General features: G+C 40.9%; 1 protein-coding gene across 2 annotated transcripts in view; it reads right to left on the bottom strand.

Moving 5' to 3' along the window:
• Positions 1-13,719, bottom strand: part of JAM2 (junctional adhesion molecule 2) — a 77,584-nt gene extending 63,865 nt beyond the window's left edge. For both annotated transcript variants that reach the window (XM_054468694.2, XM_063659682.1), the window contains exon 1: positions 13,075-13,719. In XM_054468694.2, coding sequence (XP_054324669.1) covers positions 13,075-13,141 — 67 coding nt within the window. In that variant the 5' untranslated portion in view covers positions 13,142-13,719. The remainder of the gene's footprint in view (positions 1-13,074) is intronic.
• Positions 13,720-18,824: the final 5,105 nt, after the last annotated feature.

The following is an 18,824-nucleotide window of genomic DNA, read 5'->3' as shown; positions in this document are numbered from 1 at the left end:
TAAAAACTTTATACATATATCTCATTTTTCCTACACTAAAAATCTTAATTTCTATTTACATTAGTATAACTACGGATTTATATTTCCTATAATATAATGTAGTATCAAAATAACAAAATCATTATTTTAAAGTACTAAAGTTTAAAACATATTTGTAGCTATTTTTGTCCTTAAGATATATTCTACTGTTTGGTGGAATATTATGTTCTTAGGTTCAGATTGAAATAATTATTTCCTTTATGTGGTTATATCACTAATTTGATATACAGTAGGTTCATTTCCTTATTTCTTTTTTTTTCTTTTAGAGACAGCATCTTGCTCTGTCACCCACGCTGGAGTGCAGTAGCACAATCACAACTCACCACAGCCTCGATCTCCCAGGACCAAGCAAACCTCCCACCTCAGCCTCCTGAGTAGCTGAGACTACAGGCATGCCACCATGCCCAGCTAATTTTTATTTATTTTTCTTTTTTGTAGAGGCATGGCCTTCCTATGTGGCCTAGGCTGGTCTTGAACTCCTGGTCTTAAGCAATCTTCCTGCCTGGGCCTCCCAAAGTATGGGGATTACAAATGTAAACCACCATGCCCAGCTCAGTAAGTTCATTTATTTCCATTTGTTTTCCATTTTTAGGGATGGCTATCTTAGTGAATTTTATCTTTTGAAATAAAACATGTAAAATTTCAAAATGAAATCTATGTAATAAGCTACATATAGTAAAAGAAGTCTGTTCCATTCCTGTTCTATCTATTGTTAATAGTTTCATTAGTTAACAGTTTAACCTGTCAGTGTTTCTGTACACAAAATGTAGCATGTTGCATTAGATTGTTCTGCATCTTACTTTTTTCACTTACTATATTTTGGAGATAACAGTACAGAGAGATCACCATCATTCCTTTATATTGCTACAGTGCCTACCATTGTGTTATTTATTTAGCCAATCCCCTATAAATGGGCATTTGTTTTCAATCAATCTTTTTTATAATAGTTGTGAAATAAATAATACAATGCATAAAAAAGAAATAACACCATGCATAAAGCATGTCCTGTTTTTGCAACTACAGCTTTAAAATAAGTTCCCAGTAATGGGGTTGATGGGTCAAAGGGCAGATATAGAATTTTTCTACATATTGCTGAATGTGATGGGTCAAAGGGTAGATATAGAATTTTTCTACATATTGCTGCTCCATAGCAGTTGTATCATCTCACAGCTCCACCAGCAGTATGTAGAATGCCTATTTCCATACAACTTCAATAACAGAGTATGTGGATGAGTTTATGTGATTTTGCTAAGGGAAGAAGTGCTATCTTTGGGACAATCTAATTTGCATTTTAAGTTATACTGAGAAAAGCTTCATATTTGAAGAACCATTTAAATTTTTCTTCTGGGAACTCTGGGTTTTTTGTGTGGCATTTATAAAATTTTGATATTTGTATTTTAATTTTTAGGGGCTCCTTTTATATCAGTGATAATACTCTGTCAGAGATGTAACTTAAAAATATCCTTTCCCATTTAGTCATTTATCTTTGGATGTGTTTAGGGTGTTTTATTTTTTCCATTCAGACACTCATTTGATATATAGTCCAGTTTATAGAAGAACAGATCCATACTTTATTTTTTTTTTTGGCAGGGGGAGGTATGGTTTTATTTATTTATTTACCTATTTACATTTAGATCTCTGATCCATTTGAAATTAATCCTCATGGAGAATATCAGGTTCTGATCCATTTTTCCCTCAAATGGTTCCCAGTTGTAACAATATTAAGCATTCTCCATGGTTTCAAATGCTACCATTTTACACACACATACACACATACATGTGATTTCTAAACGAAGTTGGCATAATTTCCGGACTTTATATACTCTTCCATTGGCATGTCTGTCTATTCATGTACCAATCTCACATTATTTTACTTATAGAGGCTTTATAGAACACTATAATATAGGGCTATAACCACTTCATTTCTGCTCTGTTAGTGTATTATTAATTCTCCATTGTCTCATTCATTTGATATTTATTCTATGTATTATGTGTTTTATGATTAATATGTTGATACAGAAATACATATTATAATTTATTAAAAAACATGTTAGGACATATCCTCTTTTAAAAAATGAAGTAGGATATGTAATATAAAAAAGTTTGAAGATCACTGATTCAGTGTTTTTCGAACATGCCAGCATCTTCAGATAGCTGTCCTGGGTGGCAGTAGCTCAATGGAGCTGAGATTCTTACACGTATCTGATTTTGGCATTTGCCTAATGCTGAATGAGATTCTCGGCAGAGATGATGACTCACCTGGATCCAGGGGTAATTTTTTAAGTGCTAACGAGCAAGTGTCAAGATCCCACAAAATCATTAAAAGTAACGGCTAAAACTGCAATTACTTTTGCACCAACCTATATAAATACTGGACAAGAACACCTAGGAAAATCATCTTTGATTTGGAAATGAAGATCACTTTATCAGGCTCTACAATGGTTTAAGTGTGTCCCTCAGAATTCATGTATAGGAAATTGAGTTCCCAGTGCAATGGTGTTGAGAGGTGGTAGCATCTTTAAGAGGTGTTTGGGTCATGAAGATTCCGCCACCTTCACGAAGATATTAGTCTCATTCTCATAGGACTGAGTTAATTCTCACAGAAGCAAATGAGTTCTTGTTCTCATGGGACTAGATTAGTAACTGCAAGAGCAGGTTGTTAAAAAATGAGGCCATCACTTGTGTTTTGTCTCTTTTGCACATACTCGCTTGCTGCTCCTGCAGGTGCTTCCACATGTGATGCCGTTCACTATGCTCTAATGTAGCATGAGGCCCTTGCCAGAGGTGGCGCCCAATGTTGAACTTCCCAGTCTCCAGAACCGTGAGCCAAGTAAACCTCTTTTGTTTATAAATTACCCAGTCTCAGGTGTTCTGTTACAGCAACAGAAATAGACGAAAACAGTCTCTATTGTCTCATCTCTCTTAATAAACTTTTGCTCATTATGAGATATAGATTGCTATTATATCAATTGAGTAACAAAGAGATTAGGCCATGAGGGGAGTCTGGAGATCCCCTGCTCCAGAGAGTAGAACTTTTACAACTAACATGCTGATATGGTTTTGTTGTGTCCCCACCCAAATCTCATCTTGAATTGTAGTTCCCATAATCCCCACATGTTGTGGGAGAGACCTGGTGGGAGGTAATTGAATCATGGAGGTGGTTACCTCCATGCTTTTCTCATGATAGTGAATGAGCTCTTATGAGATCTGATGATTTTATAAAGGGCTTTCCCCCCTTTTGCTCAGCACTTCTGCTTCCAGCCATCAAGTGAAGAAGGATGTGTTTGCTTCCCCTTCTGCCATGATTGTAAGTTTCCTGAGGCCTCCCCAGCCATGCGGAACTGTGAGTCAATTAAACCTCTTTCCTTTGTAAATTACCCAGTCTTGGGCAGTCCTTTATAGCAGCATGAGAACACACTAATACGTGCTTTGTTCTAGTCTAGATTAAGCAGCTTTTGAGGGGTGTATTGTTTGACTCATCTGAGTTTTTAATCAATGCTTACTAATTCAAGAGGAACTTATGTGCTTTTAGGATATAAGGAGGCATCAGGAAATCTGGAAAATTTCTTAAAATCCTATAAGGCAGACCAGTCTCTATATTTCCTTATATCTTAGGGAGGCCACTATTAAAAAGAGGAGGAGGGAGTTTTAGGAGCAGAAATATTATGCATTCATTTGAGACTATTATTTTTACATATGTCTTGAGGTTTTTATTACTAAAAAGTTATATAATTTTGTGAAGCTACAAAACGAATAAACATTAAATTCCAGCTTAGGTAATTCTATTTAATCAAGTATTAAATGTACCAGGCAGTACTCCAGGTACTAAGGACCTAAAGATGTGTTGTCCCTGCCCCCAACAAGTTCACAATACAGACAGATATACATGGAAAAATTATAACAGTACGGCTCAGTAAGTGCCATAAGAGAATAAAGAATATACCAAAAGCACCAGAGTATAATATACAGTAGACATCAGCTTTGAGGAATTGATGAGTTGGAAAGAATTAAGAGAAGGTGCAAGGAATTTTGGAGTTAGACCTTCAGGGAGAAATTGCATTTGGCCACATGAGGAACAATAGCAACAACAACAGAGATGAATGGAGGTTGGGAAGAAGTACTGTATCTAGATAAAATGGCATAGATGTTCACTCGTTTACACACACACACACATACACACACACAAACAAACACACGGCACAAAAGAACCTGACTTGTTCTGGATCCAAAAGCACTATATGGACCGTATAATAATCTCATGTCTGCAATATGCTTAGGTACAATTTTAATGTTTTATGACATAGATGGCTGCATGTTTCGGTTATTGGACAAATGGATACTTGAGTTATTGTTTATTCCATTGTGTCAGTTCTGCTTCTGATCAAAATCCATTCCTCTTTGAAAATACATCTAGTGAATTTTTTTTGAGACAGAATCTTGCTGTATTGCCCAGGCTAGAGTGCAATGGCGCAATCTGGGCTCATTGCAACCTCTGCCTCCCACGTTCAAGTGATTCTCATGCCTCAGCCTCCCGAGTAGCTGGGACTACAGGTGCACGCCACCACGCCCAGCTAATTTTTATGCTTTTAGTAGAGACAGGGTTTCACCATGTTGGCTAAGCTGGTTTCAAACTCCTGATCTCAGGTGATCCACCTGCCTTGGCCTCCCAAAGTGCTGGGATTACAGGCGTGAGCCACGGCGCCCAGCCCTCTAGTGCATTTTAAAGAAAACATAAACACCATTCTCTCTTTTCAAATTTAGCACTTGCCCAGAAGTTTCACATGTTCCCTTTTTATCTGTGGTCATTATTTCTTCTTTGGTCTCCTTTAAAAATAGCATCTCTTTGCACTTGTCTGTGAATCTTAGCTGGTGCTAGTGTCTCTGTCCTCTCTGGGTGCACACACGTTCTCCTTTGGACTTTTTAACGGGATCTTGCTTGGAATTTTTCCCTTTCCATATCTGGTTACTGGTTTGGAAGTTTATTTCCCTCTGTTTTACTAATCACTTTGTTTCATTATTTTTGGTGGCTCTAGTTAGAAAATAGCTCCCACTGCATTTTGGCACAACAATTTTAAAGGCCTCTATAAGATGTTATCTTGAGTCCTGCTTGTAGACTGAGCTTTAGGTTGTACTTTAATTACTAACATAAATAACTTTATGGAGCAAGGTGCACAACACTATATGTAATATGATTTGATTTTCTGGAAGGTATACAGCAGTAAACATAATAAATTGTGATCTTTATTTCTAAATAAATTATAAGAGTATGCTTATATATACTGGAACTATTTCTTTTCTAATTTCCTGAAAACATTTGCGGGAAACTTAAGGATGGGCTATCTGAGAGGCACAGGAATCAGGAAGGCTGGAAAGGAGACTTATTTCTTGTTTTGTAAACTTGCTGCTCTGTTTGAATTTACCCTAAGCATATATTATTTTTAGTTAGACATATAAGAAAATGTGTTTAAAAATTAATTCATTTTTATCTTTGGTTTTGTCCATAGTATGTATTTAGCAAGTTTCACAATGTGAAGAAAGCGAAGAGTAAAAACAGCAGGTGACTGCATTGACAAAATGAAAGCAAGCAAATTGGACAAACCTAGCATAAAGAAGACAGACCAGGTTATGCGTTTTTACTCCTTACAAATATAAAGACAAGCCCATCCTAAATTATCCCACTAGAAAATTTCGACAACTACAACAAAACAGAAAACCCAACAAAACAAATAAAAATTTGATGCTGATGACATGCGATAAAGAAAAGCAGAGCTCCCCAGTAAAAACCAAAATTCCTGTCTGTTAAGTTTACAAGGATTCTTCCTTAGGACTTTCTGAGCCAAGACAATGGACAGCTAAGAGGGCAGCTCTTGAAATACTTTCACAGGATTTGCTTCTCTGCTCATAAAATGTAGGAACAATTCAAACTGGAGAGCATTTCCTACCCATTCACTGGCCTGAAGATTCATAGAGCAGGGTTTTGTGTTGCTGTCAGCAGGCATTTATCTGAGCACACATCCATCCATCCTCTCTCTCTCTCTCCCTCTCTCTTTCCCCCCAAACCCCATGCATGCATACACTCACACACTTTGGAACATAGAACGCCACTCTTCTGAACATCAAATCGAGTAAAATTACCATTCTAAGGGTGACAACTCAGGGAAACTCTGGAAACACTGGAAACAAATACTGAAAATAAACTTATGTGTGGGAGAGAGGATAACATTGAAAGAAGATATACATAGTAACCAAAAGAGCTACTGTATCATGTTTATAGGCTGGGAACTGAACCGAAAGTTGAAAACGCGGCATACATGATTAAAAAAAATTTTCCTTAAAAACCAAAGAGCCATTTTTCTTAAATTCCTGATCAGATTTAATTAACTACATTTCAAATGCAGTCACGCACTGCATAATGACATTTTGGTCAACAATGAACCATATCAGTGGTCCCACAGATTATAATGGAGCTGAAAAATTCTTATCATCTAGTGATGCTATAACGCCTGTACTGCTGTAACACAACAACTTTATTGTTTTATAAATTTAGTGTAGCCTAAGTGTACAGTGTTGATAAAGTCTACAGTAGTATACAGTAATGTCCCAGACCTTCGCATTCACTCACCACTCACTCACTGACTCGCTCAGAGCAACTTCCAGTCCTGCAAGCTCCATTCATGATATGTTTCTCTAAACAGGTTTACCATTTATCTTTTGTGCTGTTTTTACTATACCTTTTCCATGTTTAGATATGTTTAGGTACACAAATACTTACAACTGTTTACCGTTGCCTACAGTATCCAGTACAGTAACATGCTGTATAGGTTTGTAGCCTAGGAGCAATAGGCTACACCATATAGCCTTGGTGTGCAGCAGGCTCTACCATCTAGGTTTCTGTAAGTACACTCTATGATGTTCACACAATAACAAAATCGCCTAACGACACATTTCTCAGAACATATCGCATCATTAGGTGACAACTATAAAAAGCAATTATCAGTGGTTATATGTGTATGTGTAATTATGTGAGTATATTTATCAATAAACTACATAAAATAAGTACTTATACAAGCAATTGCCTGGACTACTCCAATAACTTCTAACTGGTCTCCCCAGTTTGACTCCCCCCACCTCAATCCTTCCATTCACCATACTCCATCCAATGCATTCTCTTTAAAATGCAAATCAAACTGATATTCAATGTCAAAAGGCTTCAATGGCTTCTTCAGTTTACTAAGTGTGTTATACATGTAATTCTCCCTAAACCTCTATGAGGTAAGCACTCTTATTGGGATTATCACCAACACTGATGAGTAAACTGACATATATACAGGTGTTAACCTGTATAAGATCACACAGCTGGTAAGAGCACAGAGTGCAGCATTGGAGTGCATGTTCTTTACCACCATACTACGCAATTTGAAATACAACTAATAAAAAATATAGCTTTAGGCTAGGCGCGGTGGCTCACGCCTGTAATCCCAGCACTTTGGGAGGCCGAGGCAGGTAGATCATCTAAGGTCAGGAGATCAAGACCAGCCTGGCCAACATGACGAAACCCAGTCCCTACTAAAAATACAAAAGTTAGCTGGGCGTGGTGGTGGGAGCCTGTAATCCCAGCTACTCAGGAGGCTAAGGCAGGAGAATTGCTTGAAACCAGGAGATGGAGGTTGTGGTGAGCTGAGATTGCGCCACTGCATTCCAGCTTGGGCGACAGAACAAGATTCCATTGCAAATAAAACAAACAAACAAAACCAAAAAACCAACCAGCTTTATATCACTATGAGTTATACTTTAAAGGTAAAAGTTATGGTGGCTTCATGGAATCTAGAATATTCTTGGCTACAGCACTGAAAACACTGTCACTGTGCATAACCTCATTTTGGCTGCTGTGAGAAACAGAATAATAGCCCCACAAAGATGTCCACATCCTACTCCCCAGAACCTATAAATATCTTACTTTACATGGTAAATAGCAATTGCAGTTGTAGATGGATGAAAGTTGCTAACCAGCTGACTTTGAAATGGATAAATTATCCAGAGTTACTCAGGTAAGCCCAAGGTAATGACAAGGGTCCTGATGAGTGGAAGAAGGAAGCAGAAGAGAGAGAACTAGAGAGGTGGCAGCCTGGCGTCGCAGGCTTAGAAGCTGGCAGGACAGGGCCATGAGTGGGGAGTCTCCAGAAGCTGGAAAAGCCATGGAAACAGATTCTGCCCTAGAACCTCCAGAAGGAATGCTTCATGCTGATACCTTGATTTTAGCCCAGTGAGACCTGTTTCAGACTTCTGACCTCTAGAATTTTAAGACAATAAATTTGTATTGTTTTGTTTTTGGTCATATGTTTCACAGAAACAGAAAAGTAATACAGTTGGGTTATTTTTTCTGAGTTCTAGCCTTGTTAACAGTAACACCGTCCAAGAAAACAATCCCTGGTTCTAAGTTTTCTTTTGCTGCTTTTGCCAAAGGAAGCACCTGACCCAGGTTCTGATTCCCCTTTTCCATCCTCACCATCATCTTCCTCAAAACATCAATCCAGCAAGAGGTGTATACTGGAATATTGACTCAGCAGTGTTACTACTATAGTGCTATGGGATGAAAAAATATTATTTTAAGAATGGCCTTTATAGCTTCCTGGTGGTCTGACTTCAATAAAGCTAGCAGCTCTTACCTCTATATTCCAATACATCTTCTCTATGGAGAAGGCCCACAGGAGGAAACCAATGCAATGGAAACCATGGGTGGTGAACATCCATAAGCTCCTGTGGGCTCCTCTCATTAAACTGCTCATGTGGGAGGCTAAATGAGTGTTCTCAGTCGTAGGGAACTCGCTGTTCTCAGGCTGAAGTTTTTGTTTTTGACTTCATTCTTTCTAATATAATTTCTTTCATAGTCTTGAAATGGTTGTTAAATCCACCTACAAGCTCTTTTTTTTTTTTTTTTTTTTTTTTTTTTTTTTTTGAGATGGAGTCTTGCTCTGTCACCCAGGCCAGAGTGCAGTGGCACTATCTCGGCTCACTGCAAGCTCAGCCTCCCAGGTTCACGCCATTCTCCTGCCTCAGCCTCCTGAGTAGCTGGACTACAGGCGCCCGCCACCACGCCCGGCTAATTTTTTGTATTTTTAGTAGTACGGGGTTTCACGTGTTAGCCAGGATGGTCTTGATCTCCTGACCTCGTGATCTGCCCGCCTTGGCCTCCCAAAGTGCTGGGATTACAGGCGTGAGCCACCGTGCCCGGCCCTACAAGCCCATTTTAACGTTTCTGTTCATCAGATAATTGAGACTATGCCAGCATGGAACCACTTCTCTCCAGCAAATTGATTATGACAGTTGCTTCTTAACAATAGATACAGAGGGCAGAATTTTCCTAGTACTGGTTCTCTGGAGTGCTGTTTTGGGTCAGTTCTGGCAAAAAGGCAGAGCCTTGTGATTTTACAAAAGATTCAGACCTCTCTCCCCTACCACAATCTTTATCAGTTGATGAGAGATTAGACTCAGGCTAAGCGCCTGGATCAGGTTCCAGTCCAGATCTGAGGACCAGCTGCTACGGGCTAGGTAGAATCAGGAACTGCTCTCATTCATGATCAGCTCCTTGGCTCTGAGAGACCCCAAAAGGCATGACAACACCCCACCAAACAAGGAATATTCATTCCTATTATTTTTTGACATATCAGCTTAAATGATGCCTCAGAGAAATCTGACACTCCACCTACTTAACATGAAGTTAGAGCTTCATTATTTATACTGCAATCAGTTCAATCTATACACTTATTTTACCTACCCGACCTTGTCCCCATTCCATCTGCTATGGTTTATGTCCCCCCACACTTATATGTTGAAATCTAATCTCCAGTGTGATGGTATTAGGAGTTGAAGGCTTTGGACTGTGATCTGGTCATGAGAACAGTGCGCTTACAAAGAGACCTCAGAGCTACCTTGCCTCTTCCACCATGGGAGGTCACCCTGAGAAGGCTCCATCTATGAACCAGGAAGTGGGCCCTTGCCTGACACTGAATTTGCTGGTATCTTGACTGTGAACTTCTCAGCCTCCAGAGCTGTGAGAAATAAACGTTGTTTATATGCTACTCAGTTTATGGCATTTTGTTACAGCAGCCTGAATGGACTAAGGCACCATAGAATCAACAGGCATATATTTATACCTACTATTAACCAGGAACTTTGCTCAGCACTGCACACATAAACATAGTGGTGAGCAAACATCAAGAAATTCCTTTCCTAATGGAGTGGGAAAGAAAAATGTAATTCAACTAAACACACACAAAAATGTCCATATATCAACAGGGATACTGACATCATCGTTTAAACAACAACGACAAAAAAGCAATCCTCCAGACTACTAAGAAAGATATAAAGAATGTTGATAAACGCAGGAAAAAAAGGAAAGAAGGGAGTAAGCATGATATTGTAAATGATAGGAGTGGCCAAAAGAATGGCACAGTTACATCTGAGAAGAATATTAAAAAGATGAATATGTAATAACAGCCTAAGAAATCCACTAAGTCTTTAATAAATAAAATAGTATTGGATTATAACCCAAAGTATAAAACAAATATTTATGAGCCCGTACTGATAGAAAAATAAATGATTAAATAAATAAATGAAGGGAAGGGAGAGACATATGTCCCATGCAGAAGAGCTCCAGATAATTTATGAAGATACTCCACCTTCAAGGAGATGGAGCATAACTCTCCTTCCTGAAGAAGTGTGGGTTGCGTGTAGTGACTTCCTTCCAAAAAATCTAGTACGGAAATGAAGAAAAAAGGGTAGGTAATCTGTGGAGAAAACTGGTATGCACTACATTAGGAGTACGATTACAGGTGATCAAGGTTCACATCAACAGCAATAAGCCATGTGTACAGTATGTTCCCCGGAGAGAATGTGATGAAAATGTCACTTTACCTAGGCCCCTTACCACTTTCTGATCTTCCTCCAGAAAACCTATAACCCCAGTCTAGTTATGAGAAAAATATCAGAGAAACACCAATTCGCGGTCATTCTACCAGATACTTGACCAGAACTCCTCAAACCCGTTATAGTAAAGAGGAAACAAGGGAAGCCTGAGAAACTGTTACAACCAAGAAGAACCTAAGGAATCCACAACTAAATGTAATGTGGTAGCCTGGATGGCATCCTGGAATAGAAAAGGCATTAGGTAAGAATGAAGGAAATTTTTGAACGAAGTGTACCATACTAATGTAAGATATTAACAATATGGGAAACTGGGTGTGGAGTATGTGAGAACTCTCTATACTAGCTTTGGAATTTTTATTTAAATCCAAACTGTTCTAAAATTGTTTTAAACATTAAAAAAAAAAAACACCCACATACAAAGAAAACACTCTTGCAATGCCAGATCTTTTAGTATCCCAGGAACAATATAGAAAAGTCCCCACAACACTTCCAAATACATCCCCTATAGGAATCAAGTTTAGCAGAGCCAATGTGTTATATTTACCTAAAGCTTGAAGAGGTCACTCAGCCCCATTCATTTATGCTTTTGTTCGCCTCTTGGTTGTTTCTCCACTACAATTTCAGACTTGGGGTGTATTGTTTCTATGTTAGTGACTCAATAGGAATAGCACAGCAGAACGATTTTCTGTTTTTAATTAGTGACAATTCTACACTAAAAGGCACACTCTTTTCTATTTGAAATTTAGAATTTCAGCAGAATACATAACTTTCTCAGTTGTTCTGTTACGATTTCTCCAGCCTACCTCTCTGTTGCCTTTTAGCATGAGTGCATTTTTTTTCTTCTGTGTGTTCCATATGATACTAATTGATATTTCAGAATTGCACAAGGATTTCATTGTGAAACTCTGGCTTTCTGGTTTGATTTTATATAATATTGGTCAGCACATGTCCCTTCCCTGAGACAATGTGCACCTTCCTCCTCCACAAAGGGACGTGGCTCACATCACTTGAGCTGTGCGATGATCACTTGGGCAGCGAGGGCGTGAGAAAATATCATTGTATTGTGGTATTAGACACTCGTCCCGCAGGTTAATTATTATAAGTGTTACTTTACCAGAATGTGAATAGCAACAATAACTCATTTTACAAAAGAAAGAAAGATAGAAAGAAAGAGCGAGAGAGAGAAAGAAAGAAGAAACAGAAAGGAAGGGAGGAAGGAAGGAAGGGAAAAAAGCAAAACAAAAAAGGTGAGAGAAAAAAGAAAAAGCAAAAGTAGAACTGCATTGCTTAAAGTCTATTGTAATTTCCTCCATTTTCCTAAAAAGTTAACGCGAAGAAAAATAACGGCAACGTTCCCAGGATTTTAAATCTCATGAGCCCAGAATCCGTGAAAATCCTGTTTAAAATCATCCAGTGAAATTGGCTTTGGGACGTCTCCCCAGCTACTGGATCATGTGGCTTCTGAATCTTTCTAACAATCGTCCCGTTGGGTGTCCCCTGAGGACACAGCAGCTGGCTAGAGTCCTCAGACCAGACTTCTCTAAGTGAATGTAGATGTGCAGGTGGAGAGGATAAAAGTAATTCTGGCTCAGCAGCCACGAATTCCCCCCACCTCCGCCCCACAAGTGCTCTGCATATCGCCGGCTGGGCTGGGACGCTACAGAGCCTAGACCACGCGGACGCTGCCCCTCCCCGGGGACTCAAAGTGTGGCCGGCGCCCGCCTCCCAGTGATGCCATCTTTCTTGGGGTCTTAGCATCTTACCAGTGGGTAGTGAGTTTTGCATTCGAATCACGTCCCTCTGTCTGAAAACTTACCCCAACTTTGCAAACAGATGAGAACCTGCTAGTGGGAACCCTTAATTTTCTGTATCTAGAACTGACAAAATCAGACGCAATTTACAAGAAATCCACGACCTCGCGCTCCCTTGCTCCCAGCCTCCGCCCGCGGGCACCCTGGGTTTCCCGCTCGCCTGGGCGCAAGGTCAGACGCCCCGCAGCTACCTCGGCCCAGAGCCGCCCAGACACCATCCGCGAGCGCCCCGCGGGGGGCTGGAGGGTGGGGGCAGGCTGGTCCAGGCAGGAAGGGTAGAGGAACCCGAGCAACTTACAGCCCAGGGCGACCACCAGGTAGCGCAGCAGCAGCAGGAGGAGGCGGTGGCGGCTCCTCCTCGCCATCTTCCCGGGGCGGCAGCCGGCTGCTCTGAGGAGGTCGAGGGTCCCGGCGGCAGGAGCGCAGGAGGCCGGGGGCCCTTGAACTTCTGGGGCGGGAAAGGAGCAAAGAGGAGGGAGGGGAGGAAGAGGAGGGACGGCTCTAGATGGGATGTCAGTTTCCCCCTCCCCGGGGCGCCTTCTCAGCTGGCTGCCAAGAGGCGGGTCCTCCAGCCCAGGGATGGGGGTCTGTTCTTTTTTGGGGGTGTGGGGGTGGGGGCTAGAGGGCGTGAAAACCAGGCTAGGCGTCCGCCGGGTCCTAGCGAGGGGGCAGCAGGGGGAGAGCAGCGCCCGGGAAAGCCCCGGCGGGTCGTCCCTCCGCCCCCACGCCTCCGGGATTGATCGGCTTTGTGTCTGGTCCGCGCGGGGCTGCCAGCTGTCCCCAGGGCGAGGAGCCGGGGGCGGGAGGCGCGGGCAGGCTGGGGGTGGGGGGATTGGGTGTCTCGGGAACGGGGATGTATGCGGGTAGGGAAACGCCTCCTGTTTTGCCCCAACTCCTTTCTTCCCCTCCTTGGCCCAAAACTTCTTTCTGGCTTTTCAGCCTAGGGGTGGAGATATTTGGAAAATTTCTGCCCAACGGGCGAAGCTGAGGGGGTGGCGCTCGGAGGAGATGGGGTTCGCGGGCTCCGCCTCGAACTCGAGAAAAAAAAAAGCAATCAAGACTCGTGCTGGAAGTCAGGTCTCAGATTTTAGCACAGCCTTGGTCCCTTCTCAGTTTGAGATTTTTGCTCCTTGGAGATTTGAGGTGCCTTCGTTTCGTGTTCTTGTTCTTTGCTTTTTTTTCAGTGTCGGAGTTGGAAGTTCATCTAATGGTGTGAAATATTTATCATGTTTCTTTCAAGTTACATAACTGCTGCTTGTGGAGTTTTCCACGTGTTAAAACTCTACAGCTGCCCTTTGTCAGGTTTATTTTTGGTCTACTGTGCTTTTAAAAGGGAAACCCATTATGAATGCTCTGTTGCGTGCTTTAAAATTGCACTACACTTATACTGGATGCACGTACACTGGCAATTTTTATATTTGTTCCTAGGGACCAAAAATATATGGTGTATTCAAGAGTATTGGCAGGTCTGGAAAAAGGCCATTCTCAGGAGAAAAAATTAGTATACATCAGTTTTTTTGTTTTGTTTGTTTGTTTTTGTTTTTGTTTTTTTTAAAGGTTGAATAATGGATGAAGTTCTGTACAGAAGATATTTGATTTAGTGGTGTATTTATAAAGAATTCAGCTAGCTCAGTGGACAAAGGCGACCAGAGTTTAGCTGTGCGGAACTGTGAGGAATGAGGCATCCTTGCTGTTGCCGTGGTGACAGTGATGAAAACTTAGTACCCAGGGAGGGGGTGGGAGGAGAGGACCCAGGGCGCCCAGAAAGGAAAGTCAAAATGGCAAAATGTTAAAACTCGTACTCCAGTCAACCGAGGAGAAGGGGCACAGATTTAACAACAGCTTATGCCAGTTTTTCTGGGCAGTAATGAGAAAGATTTGATACTTAAAAAGAAAAGTTGTTGGCATCTTCTTTTTTCTGATTCTTGCTACAACTATATGTCTTTTACTCCTCCCTAAAAATATACACAAAAATGTCATACTTAAAAAAATTCTATGCAATCCTATGTGAGTAACTGACTAAGTTATTTATTTGCCGCCCAGCCAAGGCATTTGTCAAATGGCAACAATGTGCTGGATGCTGAAGGACAACCATGAACAAGACAGAGGCTTTCTTGCTAACAAGCTCACAGTCTTGAGGGGAGAGAGAGTCTTATCTGGAAAGATGCCTGATACCACATGGTAAATGTTACAGGAGGACAGAAAATAATAACAGCTATTTTTATTGCATGCTTTCTCAGTGATGGAGTCTGAATAACGCAGTATCTAATCCCCCAACAACTCCATAAAAGAGGAAATGTTATCATTCTCACTTTGCAGATGAGAAAACTGGGCTGAGACATACTAAATGGCTTGTCCAAGGTCCATGGTAAGGGGATGTTCCTTTTGTTGGGAGTGGGGCCAGGGCTTTCTTTATTAAACCTTGAAAAATGGGTCAAATTCTGAAAGGAAGGATATAAAGGAAATGCATTCTACATAGAGGAAACAGCAGGATCCAGAGCTAGGAAATAAAAAAATTATGGTTTATTTAGAAAAAGCAAGGTTCTACAGTACTAAAGTGTATGTGGGATCGGGATAGTGAGGTAGGTGGTGGTGGTAGAAACTGAACGGGAGGTTAGAGTATGAAGAGCATTCATGCTACTGTCTAGACCTCATCCTACAGCTAATGAGCTTTTTGAAAGCAATGAGATAAGAAAAGACTCATATTTTAGAACAGTGGTGTCCAATATGGTAGCCTCTAGATCCAACTGGCTATATGCATTTTTTGTTTTGTTTTGTTTTTAATTTGAGACAGAGTCTCACTTTGTCACACAGGCTGGAGTGCAGTGGCGCAATCTCGACTCACTGCAACATCCGCCTCCCAGGTTCAAGTGATTCTCCTGCCTCAGCCTCCTCAGTCCAGTAGATGGGACTACAGGCATGTGCCACCATGCAGGCTAATTTTTGTATTTTTAGTAGAGATGGGGTTTCGCTATGTTGGCCAGGCTGGTCTCGAACTTCTGACCTCAGGTGATCTGTCCGCCTTGGACTCTCAAAGTGCTGGGATTACAGGTGTGAGCCATCATGCCTGGCTGGCTATATAAATTTGAATTCAATTATATTTAAAATGCAGTTCTCCACTGACACTGATCACATATGAATTTCTCAATAGTCACATGAGGGTAGGGGCTACCATATTGGAAAATGCATTTCCATCATTGCAGGAAGTTCTACAAGAGAGTGCTGCCCTAGAATGATGATTCATATTGAAATGTGCAGGATGGATTACAGATAAGAGAATCAGGGTTTTAGTCAAGTCTAAACTATTACAATATCCTGAGAAAGAGACCAGGTTGTGAAGTAAATAGTCACTGTGTGATAAATGAAAAACAAGGTGGATTCAGATGATATCTCACAAACATGGTCAGCAGGATTATGTTATCAGCTAGATGTAGGGGTGAGAAAGGAGAGAACATTTAGGTATCAGATTTCTAGCATGGGTGGCTGTATGTGGGGGTTATAAATAGTGTCATTAAAGGAATAGGAAACATAGAGGGCATACATAATTCCTGCAGGTTTGGGATGAGTTGAAGGAGTGAAATATAGCTGGGGTGTCCAGTAAACTGTTAGAGTGAGTGCTCTAGAGCTCAGGAAACCCTTGGGATTGACTAAATAAATAAATATAAATATTAGAAGCATCTTCTAGAACAGTGATCACTGGACTATATCTTCTCCCCAGAATCCTTTGGAGCTCCTTCATTATGATTCTTTCCTTAAAATTATGTTAAAATTCTGAGTTTCGGAAGTTTTAATCTCAGCAGCCCCAGGAAGCTGTATTATTAACAAGTACCTTGATTAATTCTGATGCAACTATTCTATGGATTATTGTTTGAGGACCTTTCTAGAAGGCAGGAGCAGTGAATGAGATCAATCAGACAAAGAAGTGAATGTTTATGGATAAATCTAAGGAAATAACTGCAATAAGAGGTAGGAAGAGAAAGAACCCAGAGAAAGAACACAAGAAAGAGCAGTCAAGAAGTACAAAAGGAACTGGGAGAGAATCAGGAGCTAAAGGTGGAGGCGTTTGTACAGTCCAATGCTAAAAAGAGGGTTGAGAATTGTCTCTTGTATTTAGTGTCTATGAGGGTATTGCCCACATGGATAATAGAGAAAGCAAGCCTCCAAAAACCATGTAGAAAAAATTTGCAGATTTGTGTCTTATACTTAGTAAAGCAAATAATGCGTAAGATATATTAAAAATATTTTTAAAAATTTTAAATTATTATGGGTACATAATAGTTTTATATAGTTATGGGGTACAGATGATGATTTGATACAAGCATACAGTGTAGCAAGCAGGGTAATTGGAATATCCATCTCCTCAACCATTTATCATTTCTTTGTGTTAGGAATATAACCGCCCAATGGGTTCACCTTGCCCGATGCCCAGATAGAGCTGATTTATCAAGACAGGGCAATTGTAATGGAGAAAAGAGTCATTCATGCAGAGCTGGCTGTGTGGAAGGTGGAGTTTTATTATTACTCATATCAGTCTCTCCGCATTCAGGGATCAGAGTGTTTAAGGATAATTTTTGGTAGGTGGGGGAAAGACCAGTGAGTCGAGAGTGCTGATTGGTTGGGTTGGAGATGAAATCATAGGAAGTTGAAACTGTCCTCTTGTGCTCAGTCAGTTCCCGGGTGGGGGCCACAAGATCAGATGAGCCAGTTTCTCCATCTGGGTGGCGCCAGCTGATCCATCAAGTGCAGGGTCTGCGAAATATCTCAAGCACCGATTTCAGGAGCAGTTTATGGAGGGTCAGAATCTTATAGCCTCCGCCTGAATGACTCTTAAACCATAATTTCTAATCTCGTGGCTAATTTGTTAGTCCTACAAAGGCAGTCTAGTCCCCAGGCAAGAAGGGGGTTTGTTTTGGGAAAAGGTTGTTACCATCTTTGTGTCAAACTATAAACAATAAACTAAGTTCCTCCCAAAGTTAGTTCAGCCTACGCCCAGGAATAAACAAGGACAGCTTGGAGGTTAGAAGATGGAGTTGGTTAGGTCGGGTCTCTTTCACTGCCTCAGTTATAATTTTGCAATGTGGTTTCAGGAACATTCCAAGAAAAAAACTATTCATGATGCTTGTTAAAGATGGTAAGGCAGACTTTATTCAAAGGGGAGGCCTTGGAGATAGGTATGGGAACCACTGCAGCAGTAGGGGAGGAAAATTGGACACAATTTTTCAGTGGGGGAGCAGTGGGGTCTTGCAGTGGGGGAGAAAAATTGGACTCAATTCCAACAAGGACAAGTGGACTTCTAACTCAGTAGCAGCGTTTCGGGGGGTGTCAGTGGATGAAAAAGTACTAAGAAGAAACATCAAGGATAAGGGGTTTCTAGCTAAACTGACTTGATAGGGTTCTTGCTGAAGGCAGGCCAGGGTGACAAGTTATCGAAGGTCAGATACCAAGGGTGGGGAATTTTCGATAAACTGACTTAGCAGGATTCTTGCTCAAACTGGATTCTACAAAGACAGAGAGGGAAGCCTAAGGTTGGGTCTAGTCAAGAAGAGGACTCAGAGGGCCCTGACTAAAGTTTTGGTCAAAGGACAGTGTGTTTTTTTTACATAAAAACAAATAATAAATTCCTAACTTAAAAAACATCAGCAAAAGGGTGGTGAAAGAAATGGCGGCAGTCAATACTGCTTCATTAACAAGTGTTTGGGAACTGGTTTTGTTGTGGTTCTGCTTGTAGGAATCACTGCACCAGGGAGCATGGGACAACTTGTTGGGAGGAATGGGGAGGAAATACTGTCAGAGTTCCTCTAAGTTCTGTTCTCTTCTCCATGAGCATACTACCTGCCCCCACCTGTCACAATCACTTTCACTCTGAGTCTATAAGCAGTTTTGTCAGGTGCGTATAAATGAGAACTTGGTGTTTTGGGACAGCTTACCATTTTTAATTCTTTCCACCCATTCTAATTCTGAATTCAAACACTGAGGTGTCGAGGCATATTTCCTAAAACAAGCCATGAAGGAAAGGGGTGAGTTTAAATGGAGTGACTTCTCACATCT

The sequence above is a fragment of the Pongo pygmaeus genome, chromosome 22 (genome assembly GCF_028885625.2).
Source record: "Pongo pygmaeus isolate AG05252 chromosome 22, NHGRI_mPonPyg2-v2.0_pri, whole genome shotgun sequence".
In the NCBI taxonomy this organism is placed as follows: Eukaryota; Metazoa; Chordata; class Mammalia; order Primates; family Hominidae; genus Pongo; species Pongo pygmaeus.
The sequence above is the reverse complement of the archived record's forward strand: the minus strand, read 5'-3'. Positions and strand labels throughout refer to the sequence as shown.